Source organism: Cupressus sempervirens, chromosome 8 (genome assembly GCF_028749045.1).
Source record: "Cupressus sempervirens isolate cs-2001-9-10 chromosome 8, ASM2874904v1, whole genome shotgun sequence".
Taxonomy (NCBI): domain Eukaryota; kingdom Viridiplantae; phylum Streptophyta; class Pinopsida; order Cupressales; family Cupressaceae; genus Cupressus; species Cupressus sempervirens.
The window spans coordinates 591,796,490-591,811,204 of record NC_143125.1 but is presented as its reverse complement, the minus strand read 5'-3'; the positions used below and the strand labels follow the sequence as shown (position 1 = coordinate 591,811,204).

General features: G+C 35.0%; 1 protein-coding gene across 2 annotated transcripts in view; it reads left to right on the top strand.

The window, feature by feature from the left end:
• LOC149543822 (Homeodomain-like superfamily protein) overlaps positions 1 to 14,715 on the top strand; it is a 116,484-nt gene that overhangs the window by 45,603 nt on the left and 56,166 nt on the right. For both annotated transcript variants that reach the window (XM_089798509.1, XM_089798508.1), the window contains exon 2: positions 6,853 to 7,045. In XM_089798509.1, the coding sequence (XP_089654635.1) occupies positions 6,853 to 7,045 (193 nt within the window). The remainder of the gene's footprint in view (positions 1 to 6,852; positions 7,046 to 14,715) is intronic.

The following is a 14,715-nucleotide window of genomic DNA, read 5'->3' as shown; positions in this document are numbered from 1 at the left end:
TAATAATATGGAATGCAAAGCAATTAAACCATGACCTGCGTTTTGGCCGGATGTTAGTCGGGATGTGGCTCCTCCCGTCCTTGGCCAATGCTCCTGTAGCACAATTCCTTTCAGCGCTAGCTTGATCTCTTGATGAAAATAAGGAATAATTTGTGTTTTACCGACTTAGCAAACATAACTTAATTGGCTCGGCTGGGAATGGGTAACACAGCTTAAAAGGATTGACGCGGCTTAGAGGAGAGACGTGACCAACGAGAAAGGAATGAATAGCTTGGTTGGCTTACCGCTCTTTTAAAGACTTAGCCGAGACTCCTCGGCTTCTATCGGTTTCCAAGATAACCAATCGAATTCAAATATTAATTCGATTTGAAAAAGAGGAGAAATAAGGAGGGAAAAGAAGTAAGGAGTTGAAGAGTTATAAATTTTATTTTATTATTATAATACGTTCTTATATACGTTCACATGAGTTTATTGATGAGGTGACATCATTAGATTATATTGTTATAATTTATTGGTGCCATTTCATTTTTATATTTATGTGTTCATATTTAAGTGTTTATTATAATGATAAGATAAAATTTAATAAACCATCTCTAAAAGTATGATTTATATTTTAGTTTAGATTATTTTATGTTTTTATTATATCCCTTCCTTAATAGCTCATGTGGTCCCATAATGTAACCTGTGGACAAGTCTTCGTATCCTTTCGAAGGAAGTCTTAGGTCATACCTGTCGATCCTGATGACTGAACCAATGAACATCCCATTCCGATGATCCCGTTTAGCAATGCTTCCCCTCTCTTCAGTCTTCTCCTACAATCACCCATGTAAAACATTCTCGCCAAAACATTAATTCCATGGTAATTCAAAACAAAATATATTGATCGTTAATTCAAATCAATTAATTGCTAACCATCTAATAACAGTTATAGGTTACTGGTCATTTCATCAACGTATATAAATAACTAACTCATTTCACATGATCATGAAAAGAAATAATTTGTTAACAGTTGGTACAACGCATATAAGTAACTAACTCATTTCACATGATCATGAAAAGAAATAATTCATTAACAGTTGGTACAATGTATATAAATAACTAATTTCACATGATCATGAAAAGAAACAATTCGTTAACAGTTGGTACAACGTATATAAATAACTAACTCATTTCACATGATCATGAAAATAAATAATTCGTTAAACTAAAAGTTATGATCAAATTAAAAATTAGGGCAAAATTTGGGATGTAACAAATATAATAGCCTCATTTGGAAAGCGGCAGCAAAATATAAGTATTTTGGTGTGGAAGATATAAAGGAAAGGACTGGATGGCATTCATAGAATTAATTTTTCTTACTCTAGCAGATAGAAATGTCAAACTCAGTACATGCTAAGTATTTGGCTGGAAATCTCCAAGTATTAACAATTAGAAAGGATTAACGTACACCAACCGCATGAAAACTGATTGGATTGTTCAGTCATTGGGGATATTTCGGGAGGTTGAAAAGAAACATCAGGCAGTTAATAAGATTGGGAAGTGGAGGATATGTGTTGAAAGACATCACTGGAAAAAAGGTGCCAAACAAATATTATCATCGCAGTCAGTTCCAGCGCACATATCTAAAGATTTATATATTAATAATTTGATCACTATTAACTTCCTACGAATCAGTACACCTTCTACATTGGCTGAATATAACTCGGAAATTCATTCTTACATAGGGGTCGACATTAGAACTCATATCAGAAGATCACCTATGACAGCGGTAGGAAAGAACAAGCCTGAGGCATTAAGGCATAAACAAACCAAACAGGAAGATCGTGGTCATAGAACACACAAGCAGTGTATAAGATTTGATATAAACTGCAACCCAATCGAAGACTTGATTGAATATTCTGAGCATGAAGGCACGCAGGAAAGAGTTACTAAGTTAGAAAATCAAACAGGGAATCAATATCTGTTCAGTGATTGTAAATAAAAGATATTAAAGCCAAAACAAATAACAAATAATTTTAGAGAGGTGTGATTTGGAATAAAAGTCAATTTATTTAGAGAGATTACTTTTAACACCCAAACAATACAACTTTTCAAATTGCAAGATATATAACGTGAACCAATACCATTCTCAAGAAAACAACAGAAGATTGGAATTGAATGCTTACAGATTTTTCTAAATATGAAAGGAGTTTAGAGGATAAAGTCCAAAGAAAATGAGAAAGTGTTAATTACAGAAATAGGAGAATTCATCTGCTTTAACAGTTACATAATAAAATTGCAAGTATATTATGATCCTTATCATATTATGTACAAATGTAATTGTTTCAACCTCAAAGAGCAATGCAGATTTGTCACAATCTCTATCGCGATGTTCAAGAACCAAAAATTTGATAAAGAAAGTGAGGAAAGTTTAAATAGTTGTCATTAATAATTCAACCTGATTAACTCGGGACATTACAATTACAGTACCCTCCTTAGGTGGATTTTTGTACTATGTTTTTTTGTTGATGACTATTCTAGGAAGACTTGAATTTATTTTCTAAAACTTAAAAAGCTTGAAGTACTAGCAAAATTCAAAGAATTTAAAGCCTTAGTTGAAAATATGACTGGGAAAAGGATCAAAACTCTAAGGCTAGATACGGGGGAGAGCATATCTCTGAAAACTTTAAAGAATTTTGTAATACTATTGGGATTAAGAGGGTGTACAGTATTCCATATAATCCTCAACAAAATGTGGTAGCAGATAGGAAGGACATGACCATAGTAAAAGCTGCTAAAGCTATGTGCATGATCAAAACCTTCATGCGTCTTTTTGGGTAGAAGCCTCTAACACTGCACTTTACATATGAAATAGATGTCGTCACTTTAGTCTTGACAGTATCACTCACGAAGAAGTTTTTATTGGAAACAAGCATGACTTAAGAATATTTGGGTGTCTAATTTATATTCATATTCCTAAAGAAAATAGATCCAAACTAGAGCCATCAGTAAAGAAAGGGATATTTGATGGATATAGTGAATCATCCAAAGCTTACAAGGTATATGTTACTAGTCAGAAAATAATTGAACTTAGTGGAGATGTAACTTTTGAAGAAGACATCTCATTCAAAACATCTAAAATCATTATTGAGATAGATGATGAGTCTTCTCAAGTCATGTTAGAGGATCCTGGAATTAAACTTAAGAGGGAGATACTTGTAGAAAATAATGAACCTATGAATTCTACTCTTGAACCTCCTGAACCTGCTAATAATAGGAAAAAAGCCACTTTGGGCAAGGAAAATAATTGAAGAAGCAAAAAACTTTGCTTGACCTAAGGGCATGTTTAGAGAAAACAAGAAACCAAGAGGTTACTAAATTAGTTGCTCTTATGAGTGAACTTATTAAGTCCGAGCCTCCAAATGTTGTGACAATATCAGTCCATTCTAAAGAATGATATTTGTGAGATTGTGCTTAGGCCTAAGGGAAAATCAGATGTCTCATCTTAGATGGCTATATAAATTTAAACATGAAGCAAATGGAATTATTTAAAAACAAAGTCAGATTTGTTGCTAGAGGTTTCTCCCAAATGAAAAAATGATTACGAAGAAACATTTTCTATAGTTGCTAGGTACACTTCTGTAAGGACCATAATTGCCATCACTGTATAAGGGATAAATTAAGGTGGGATTCTCCAATTATGGTCCAAGAACAAAGTATGAAGGAATAGACAGTAACCTCACAAAGTTGGGATTCTCCAAGAATAGAGTAGATCCTAATCCCTATTACAAGTTAACAAATGGTGATATGTTAATCCTAGTTCTTTATATTAATAAATTACTAATCACAGGTGAAGATCATCTCATATTATGAAATGCAAACAAGATCTTTCTTTTGAATTTGATATGAAGGACCTAGGCCTCCTGCATTACTTCCTGGGATTAGAAGTATGGGAAGAAGAAAATTGTATCATTCTAAATCAAGGTAAATACAATATTGATATTCTAAAGAGATTTGGAATGATGGATAACAAACCTATCTCTACACCCATGGAAACTAATCTACATAAACTAAAAGATGTAGCCTCTGAGTCAGAATTAACCGATCCTACTCTCTATTGACAGATAATCAGATCCTTGATGTATTTGGTGAATGCTAGGCCAGACATTTGTTATGCTACAAATGCCCTCAGTCAGTTCATTTGTGAACCTAGGAAAATACATCTTGTAGCAGCGAAACATATCATGAGGTATCTACGTGGAACTATTGGACTAGGATTAAAATTTGATAATGTAGATAGTCTACATGGATATTCCGACTCAAATTGGGCTGGGAGTGTTGTTGATTGAGAAGTACCTCAAGGTGCTTTTTCAGCTTAGGATCTGCCATGACATCCTAGTTCAGCAGAAAGCAAACTTTAGTTGCACATAGTTCTACGGAAGCTGAGTACATTGCAACATCCATGGGAGCTTGAGAAGCAGTATGGTTGAGAAAACTACTTGGAGGATTGTTTGGACAAACCATGGACTTCACTATTATACACTGTGATTATCAGAGTTACATAAAACCATAGTTACACCACCCTGGGGGACGGGGGGACGGCGAAACGGGGGGACAAGTTTCCGGGACAGGGGGACAGAGGGGCCTTAATTTGGGGACGGCGGGGGGACGGTGGGGGGACGGCGGTAGGGGACAAGAGGGGTGTATATATCTATGCATATGGTATTTAAAAATGTTAGTTATGAAAATATGTATTGCAATATAGGATGTAAAGATGTAAAAGAGTGAATACTTGAAACATTGCATTGAATTGGAACATCGAACATTAAACATAAATAGTTGAATTTGCAAATAGTGAATAGTAGGATGTCCCCCATCCTCGGTGGAGGTGGTGGAATCTAGTGGCACCGCTGGGGACGGGGAGACGGAGTCCCCAAGTCTCCGGTGCGTTGAAGTCTCCGAGACGTCAGGCAAAAAGGGGGGGGACGCGTCCCCGTGTTACTATGCATAAAACTTTCAGTGAATCCAGTATTTCATAATAGATCAAATTATATTGAGATCCCATTATTATATCAGGGATATGATGGAAAGAAATGTCATACAACTGAGATGTATTAGCATGGATGAGAAAACTGCAGACGTTCTAACCTCTAATTAATAATTATTAGATGAGTCACACACACATACACACCCACACACACAATAATGTTATTGACATCTAATAATTATTAATTAATGCAAGGTTATTGATTAACACTATATTATTGTTAATCTGATTTAACTGATTACATATCAATTGCTGCCATCGATTATTGAGATTGATGATTATAATTACAAACTTCATAACACAAGTATCGTAGACTGTAATTCCTGTTTTGGTTGACAGTTATTAATCAAGGATATCGACACTAATAAAATGGTGTTTGTCACTTGTTTTGAATCGCATCATTGATAGGGACGAACATATCTCATGTAGGGATATGACTCTTCTAATCTTATATATACATTCAGATCTGCACTTGGAAAATATATAACTTACAGCAGTATTATTACAAGTTGCAGGGGTCCATTTCATAAGTGAGCATTTTATATTTCATAAATATAAAATATACTTACAGGTTGCAGCAGTTTTAATTGTACAAATCTGGAAGACAAATAAATCAGTAATATTATCAAGAAGGTTTTATGAGATTGATATATCAAATCAAGCATATATAAAAAAAGGTTTAATAATCAGATCCTCAATCCTTAACAAGCCTTGCTGTGTCTGAGTATAGGAACTATGACTTAAACGAACTTAATTATTTAACTACGTAAAAATAATTTTGTTAATTTTGTGGATATTATTTATTTCATTAAAAAAGTTAAATTTATTTAAGGCAAATTTAATCATGTTTTTTTTTGACTTGAACATTTTGACATAGCATACACATGGACACACACCCACACATAAATATATGTATAGGTATATATGTGTGCGTGTCCATATTTACTTATATCAATAACAAAATAAAGTTTATTTAGTGCAAATTTAATCCCAGTTCCTTTTACTCAAACCTTGTGATAGCATACATTTGTACATGCGAATTTACATGCACACTCTGTGCACTTGCATATACAAACAGGCATAAATTGGGGATTTGTATGTACTTACATATATCTATATTCTGGAAAAGCTGTTGTTGCTTCTGGTTTGGGTTCCAAAATCTGACTTAAAACTATCAATCATGGAGTACAATGATATAAGCTAGAGCCCTGCTCAAAGTTCAGCTATGCGTGTGTGTGTGTTTGATGTATCTGTTTTCATACACACATCATTATTCGGGTACTTGGAATATTCTTTATAATCTGTGTTGTCCAAAATCTGGAATAAGAGTATGACTATGAATAGTGTTGCAGGAAAATTTATTGCTTATGAGTTCCACAGTCAGTGTTATATGAATCCATGAGCACAATTAGCATAAATTTTTTGGAATAAGAGCTTAAATAAATTGAATAGAATTGGAATGTTCACGCTTGTTTGGGCTGTTTGTAATCTTGGAATAAGAGCATCAATAATGGGGCAGCACAAAAATTCATCCCTTGAGTTCAACAGATAGTGTAATTTAATTGATTTCATAAGCACATATAAGTTATAACATTAAAAATCCCATTATCTCTACTACTTCTGTTTCACAAGGTCCCAAACATATCCATCTTTTCCTCTCCAAATAGAAAATATTATTCTTCAATTTTTTCATTGATATGTTCTAATTTTTGTTGAGCTTTTTCTTTGGCTTTACTGCCTATCGTGCACATTTCAGGATTTGCTGTTTCATGCATACTTTTTTCTTGCATTAAACCAACATCAGCCTACTTTATGATTGTATACAGGTATAATGCTACAACAGTGCTAGCCCTCTTACAAGAAGTTGCCAAATGTGCCAGTGTGAAGATTGATTGGAATACTCTTGTGAAGAACACTACCACTGGCATTACCAATGCGCAGGAATATCAAATGTTATGGCACCATCTAGCCTACCACAAAATAATTCCTGACAAGTATGAAGATGGTGCTGAGCCCTTGGTATGCTTAACACTTTGAATTTGTGTAACTTATTGACCTCTACATTTTCATTCATGCTGCTGTCTTTTCACTTTTTTCTGGCATATTGTGATTAACTTACCTCTTTTTTCTGGCATATTGTGATTAACTTACTTATATGGGAGGTGATTTAATATCCCACGTGTTTAAACTCAGTTGCACTACTGGGAAGTAATTCTTAAAACTTTCCAGTTCGCTTAAAAATGTCAAGCCATAAATTGCATAGATTTGGTGAAAAGTTAAATTCTAATACACTCTAAATCAGCAGTGGCAAATACACTAAATTGTCTTGAGGTAGTTTTGTAAATGTTGTATGGGAAGATACACTGATAACTGAAACTGGTATTTTAAAACTTTGAATTGAAGCCATCAGAAGCAGGCTAACCACTAAAGCAGACTGTGGAAATTTTGGATTAAACTTCAAATGCCATAGGGAATCAATAAGGGATGATGATTAATAGAATGTTATTGGAAAATTAAGGAATATTTTGAAAAGCTGAACTCCAGTGCAAGAAATTCATGGAAACTCCTAGAAAATAACTCGAATCTGTTGGAAACATTTCCTAATTTGCCAGAAATGTTTTCTGAAATTTGTTGTCCTTCTGAAGGCGTTTCATGATGTTTCCAGTATGGGGAAAGTTATCGGAGACTATTCTATTGTTCCAACATAATTTACTTGGCTTGAGTTTGTGTTTTGATTTGGTGACAATATGTTAGGTAAAATTTTTGTCAGTTACTAAGACTACAACTTACAAAATGGAAACTTTAGGCAACAATGTAGTAAGATAAATCTCTCCTCTCAGCAATAGGGGAGACTCCCTTCTTACCATAGGTGGCTACAACATAAACCTGACTAAAATTGACAAATGGGCAGTTCTTTGAATCAAATTCTTTTTTTTCAGGAATGATTTTATGGTAACAACTACTACTTGCAAATTTAACAAAAGGAATCTACTACCATGATAATACCGGTGGCTTAGTATTTGATATAAGAAACAACTTTAAGACAATAGTTGAAATTTAAATTGTGTGATTGATAATAAGAACCCAAAGCTTATAACGATCAATCCCTTTTGGATAAAAGACGAATAGCTAACAAGGCACAAAGTCTCTTGCCAACTATCCAATTTAAAATGATATACTAGGAATTAAAGCATAGAGTCTTTACCCTTAGTACTTGCAACCACTACTAAACTATAGGAATCTCATTTCCAGAAGCTCAAAGTCTTCAAGAACCAAAACCAAATGCTCAAATGCTTCACAAAGATGATTATAATGGAACAAAGATAAATTGATCTATGCAACATATGAAAACAACGATCAATTCCAAGCCTCACAACACAAATATTGGGAAAACTTGCTTCTTTATTCAATTCAAAGATTTGTATCTAGAAACACAAAGTTTTCAAGTTACAAGCATAGCCTTCTTGTATAAAGCAAAAGATGAATATTTGCAATACGCCCTCTCCTAACTAACTTTGACTTATTCTAAGTTGCATGCCTAATGCTGTTGCAACTTGACTACATGAAGTATGTATATAGGTGTATGTTTCATGTATTTACGAAGTTCAGTTGCTTCTACATGCAATCTGTCAACACTATCCTACTTTTGAAAATCATGAGAAAGAAGAGAAGAAGTAACCTATAGCACTTAGAAGGATCATCACAATTTATCCATCAATTCTCCAAATTTCTGCAATGATTCTTGTAGAATTGTTGTATCTGGCTCTCTTGTGCTTTGTGCAACAACAAATAAGTTGCAGATGACATTTGCATTTTCCAGTAACCTTGCTACACTCTTTTATCTTATCTTGGAGAAGACGAAGTGAGAATCTATAGCCTGTGAAAGTATTTATCCCTCCAAAATCGAAGTCTTCCCCCAAGCTATAGGCCAATAACTTCCTCAAACTCTGTTATGAGAACTCCCTCATCAACAAGTTATCCATCTTTAGTGGTGATCACACATGTCAACTGTTGAGAACCATTGCAGATCATATGCTCTTGGTCTTGTAGACATTTCACTGCTGGTTCACCTTTGACCACTAGGCTTTGCAACACTTTTTCCTTCTTGTCCATTAGATGCAAGGTGTTGTAGTACATCTTTATTGAAGAGAAAATATTGTAATCATGCAAAACATCTAAGTCAACCTCAATCATGATCTTATACACGTTTCAAGTCCAGAGCAAGAGACTTAAGTTGTTGACGAAATGAACTAAGAAGTTCTCTCAACCTTGTTGAAATCTCTCTTCCATGTCTAAGTATCTTGAGGCCATCCCTGATCACATCTATCCGCTGGATCACCAACCTATCACACTAGTTGTCCATGGCCTTGGCTTTCTTCGCAATTTGTACCGCATGCTATGAAGATTCAGCTGTCAAAGAAGAAGCTTTCATCTTTTCAATGATATCCTGCAATCTGACATTCTCCATCTTGAGCTTGTTCTTCCTTTCCCACAACTTATAATCCTTCTGAGTGAGCTTATCGAGAGCATCATAGGCATCTTGCTGACAAGCGAAGCAAGATTATTTGCCAAGTTCAATGGTGGTAAACTTGTAATCACTGGTCTGCATCAATTCGACCAACTTTTCAACAAGGGGCTCAACTACTTCGGGCATACTTGGTGTTATCAACACTCACGATGATCATTGATACCACTTTGGCCTTTTTCGTCTTTGGAACCTTGGCCTTTGCAACCATACTAGAGTACCACAATAGTAGTAGTAACTGGAGTAGACATAGGATCAATCTGTGCAACTGTAGCTACAATAGGAGGAGCCTCATACATAATCACCATTGGAGCTGGGCTACTATGTGTGACCTCTGCAATGAATTGTTCAAGCTATGCTGATGAAGTATCCATCAATACCATGGAGGGAACCACTACATTTAGGATAGACATGGTATATGCATCAAATGCGCTCTCAAAGCTCTGATATTGTACCATTTTTGGGATTGCAAGGGCAGCTAAAGAGATAGGCTTGGCCAGTGTGATTAGAGTTGGATCCTCATGGAATGGTGCTTGCTAAGAATGAAAAGTATCCATAACATCATGTGAGGGTGACTCTATCGACTCATTTGAGCCTGGTGCAGAATCACGAATGATGGTTGCAACCACGGCTTCTGGAGGAGGAGATTTCTTTGGTGAGTACTTCCTCGGTGGAGGAGGAAGCTCGTCATTGCTAAGGAAAATGTGAACCTTTTGAGGTTTAGTGGACTTCACCTCAAGAACACGTCCCTTCCGTTTGTAACCCTTGATGGTGAGCTTTGGAATAGTTTTTGCCAAAGATTCTGTGCCATCCTTGTTTTCCCCCATCTCAACTCTTAGACAATTGGACCAGCTGGTTTAAATTCTTTCCCCCACTTCACCTTGATAGCTTTCAACTCCCTTTTCTTCAACCAAATGTTAGTCTTGGCAAGAATAGGCTTAAGATGGTCCCAAATAGAGACGTTTTCCTTGGATGAATAAGATAGTGGTGGAATGGGCCACTTATGAAGATGTTGCTCCACATATTCTAGATCTTGGATTTCAATATCATCTTCAACCCTTGCAGGGAAAACTGCGAGGTTGAAGTCCACAATCTGCATTAGGGTTAATCGGTAATAATCTATCTGCGGATATCAAGTTCTTTGCACAAATCAACCCAAATATGTTCAAGACGATGATCATGAATCTATGATTTTTTGATTTTATCATTGACTCCTCGCCAATCAAAGCAAGCACGGGCCATGAAATTCCTGAAGCTGATTCTTTGAAGTTCAAATTCCATATTCTTTGCTTTTGGTACTTTATCATGTAAATAGCCACCAATTCTTAGAGGATTATACCAGTGCCTGGCCTATGCAATGAAGATTTATATGATTGCACTACCATCAAATGTCTTGCCAACAACATGAGAATGCTCCTATTGATGGGATACCTTGGAAGAGTATATGGTTCATCTTTGAAATGCCCAACTCTCATATAGGTAAAGTTGGGAAATTGGAGGAAGAGACAACCATACTCATTTATCTTTGTCCATGCTTCATTTTGTACCCTCTTCTTTGGAAGCTCCTTGTCGAACAAGCACATATAATGCTGAAAGAAGGCATCTTGTACTCTCCTATAATGCGTGCGACTAGATCTCAGTGTGAGCTAATCATAGTACATCCATGCATGCACTATCATACGGTCACCCTTGGTGGGAAGACTTGAAAAAGATCCCAGGGCAGCGGCAATGTATACCACGTATGAATTCATGTAGAACCTATCGGTAGAAGACAGTTGAGATAGCTGCTCCAATATCATATCACTTATCATCTCCCCAAAATATCTTCTTCTTTGTACAGATAATGAGAGAGATGTACTTGTACATCCATGGCTCAAAGAAATTAGATTCCTTGAGTCTGGCAATGCGACTAAGCAAAGTGATGAGATCATTGATCCCCTTCTTGAAATCAGAACGACACACACCCTTTGGCCATCTAACAAGGTTTGGCCTCTTGTTGATCAACTTGTTGGCATTTACATACCTACAACGTTCAAAAATGTCATCGTTCCATCTTTCTAGTGCCTTTTGTTTGGTGATGTTAGTTACCACTGGAGTAGGTGGAACTTGAAAAATCTGGTCAATGGTCTCTGGATCCAAGCTGATAATGGTGTTACCATCATGATCTCATATAGTTTTTGATGGAAGATCAAGATTCTTGGCACATGCAAATATGAACTCAGCTTCATGGGCTGCCAAAGAGAAAGTTGACACTAGATGAATGCAACTTTGTTTGATGTACAACATATCGCATGTGGATGCTTCATCTACCCTTTTCAGGAAATTTTCGATATCCAAGTGTGAGATATTGGTATCCTTGACATCTTCACAATAAGAGCAAACTTGTGAAGGAGGCATGGATTTATGATATTGATCATACTGGTACTTCATTTTTTGTCTTTATTTACCTTTACCTAGAATAATATCCTCTATGATAACAAGTGTAGATGTGCAAGCAACTATGACATGGAAATTCTGAAGTGTAAGTATATCTTCAAGAGGAGGATCCATAATGAAGTAGTGAGCGTTCAAGCATGGAATATGGGACTTTTGCATGAAATGTATGGTTAGAAGTTATTGGGATAGCGAATGCAAATGATGATCTTAACTCAAAAACATGCATTTATATGCTAAAAATACGCAAAAATGGGTTTTTTCAAACACAAAAGCACATGCGGATAGCAAGGGTATATTTATGGAAAAAGTGTGGAAATGAATGGAAAAATATTTGCTTATGACGAGGCTTCGAATTTTCATCATAAAAAAAGTTGTATGCATATGTAAGGATTTATCATTATGAGTTTTCGAAATACATGACAGCAGTATGCAAGATATGAAAGGAGCATGTGTGAGCATGGAGATGGGGATTTTTTGCAAGCAAAGCATATGGTAAATGTTCTTTCTTTGTGAGAGTTATTTATAAGAACAAGATTTTTAATTCCGACTACACATACAGGCAAGATGAAGTACTTGTACATGCAACTTGAAGAATGTAGACGGAAAATAAGAGCACATCATATATACGTGTAAATCTGAAAATGGAAATGAAGAGACTTGCATAAAAAAGACAACAAATATATACAACAAAAACCTTATGAAAAATAACAAGGAATTTTACCTTTTCCTCAAGAGGCAAGAGAAGAAGTCTTTTTAAACACTAGTGAAAATTTTGAAAATGCAATTAAAGAGATTTCTTTGAAATAGACTTCGAATCTTGACTCATTCTTCATAAGAGATGAGTTAAAATTCGTAGCTTGCTAAGTGTAGGAAGTTAGAGCAAAAGATTTAAAGATCTTGAATGTAAGCTAGGAAGTATAGGAAATGCTTTCAAACATACTTTGATCTAAACACTTGCTATTTTTTTTAGTGCAAATTGCTCAAAACTAAGACATTTTTGAGCAAAAACGTGTACTAGATGGGTTGAAAAATGAAGAAAACACTCAACAAACTCTTTTTTTGAGTAGCGCAATGTGTTCTTTTGGTGGTTTTAGGCAAAAACAATATATAGATCAAGAAATGAGCATTTGAAGACTGGGAAACTCGTTTTTGGTGAAAAACACCCAAGAAAATGGAGTTTTGAGAACCAAAAAGATGTGTTTTTGTTTAAAAATTGCCACTTTAGGCTATTTGATAAAAAAGGCTCATATCATGAAGTAAAGACACTTTTTGGTTGCAAAATGCTTTTGGCATAAAAATCTCCACTATTACGCAATTTAACACTAGCATGAGTAATGACATGTTATTTAAATTGAAAAGCATGTGTTTTGGAGTTTCAAAAACCCGCCATATGCAAAAACACATTAAAAAACCCCTCATAAAGAAATAAATACATGTTTTTGGGGAAGGAAAACACATGTTTTGGAAATTGCATGTGTTTTTGGGTTGGAATTACCCACTTATGTGCTTTTTATGTAATGAGCCATGCTGGCTCTCAAACAATCTATGTTGAAGAATTGATTTCTTTTTTTTGTTTTTTGAGGTTTTGCAAGTTTTGATACAACAAATATAGCAACAAAATAGAAGATATTGCAATAATAATTTCAACTCAAATATTTGGATATTACATAAGGAATATATAGCTAAAATTCTAGAATTTAATATCATTTAGATACTGAGTATTTTCACAAAATACCAACAACTAGTTGATAAAATATCCCCTATTATCTAAATCAACAATACCTAGAAAAATTAGAAGTTACAATCCATGAACTTACACTTAAAACATGCCTTGAAACCCTCTAAAATGAAGACTATCAGTAGCAAAAGAATTTGTCAACAAACAAATGCATCTGTAGATATGGAGAAAGCTGCTCCCAAAGTGTAGATAGAATATAACACCCAACAACCTATATAAATGGGAGCTCAACCAACTCCAAATTAACCAATACACAATTCGATATAACAATTCTAGTGAATCCCTCCAGAAATTTTAGAACAACCTCTAGCAGCAAGAGAAAATTAAACTTCTCCTTAGCAACAATTAATATCAAAGTAACAAGAATCGGAATCAGATCGGAATCGGCCATGAATTAGAATCGAGTCGGCCATGAATTGGCAAATTAAAAAAACCCTTGAAATTTAGTAACTTATTTCATAAACCCTCTATCATTGATTTGATTCACCAATTCACAAAAAATCGTTTGGCTTAAATGGAATCGCCGAATCACGTGAAGCGCATGAATCGCCATGATTCTCAGAACTATAATATAGTAGGAGAAATGACAAATTTTATACCTCTGGAGAATTTGCCAAGCAATCTCGGAATAATTCTTAGAATTAAATCTACAATACTTCTATTCTAGATCACAAATCCTTATACTTCAGCAACGACACAAAAAATCAGAACTTCAGGAAAACGTCACAAAGACGATAAAGCAAAATAAGATTATCAAATGATCGAATTCTTTTTTCATCAAAATGGCTCATATTTATAATATCCAAATGACACAAGTTTCCCAAATGAACTCGACTTAAGAAGCTTCCTCAACGCAAAATTAAAATATCATAAAGTGCCATTATAATATGATTTATTAATTGTTGTGTGCTCCCAAAAATGACCTTTTCCACCATAACATAATATTTTGACACAACCATTATTTCTTGTGCCCACGATTTAAAACTTTTC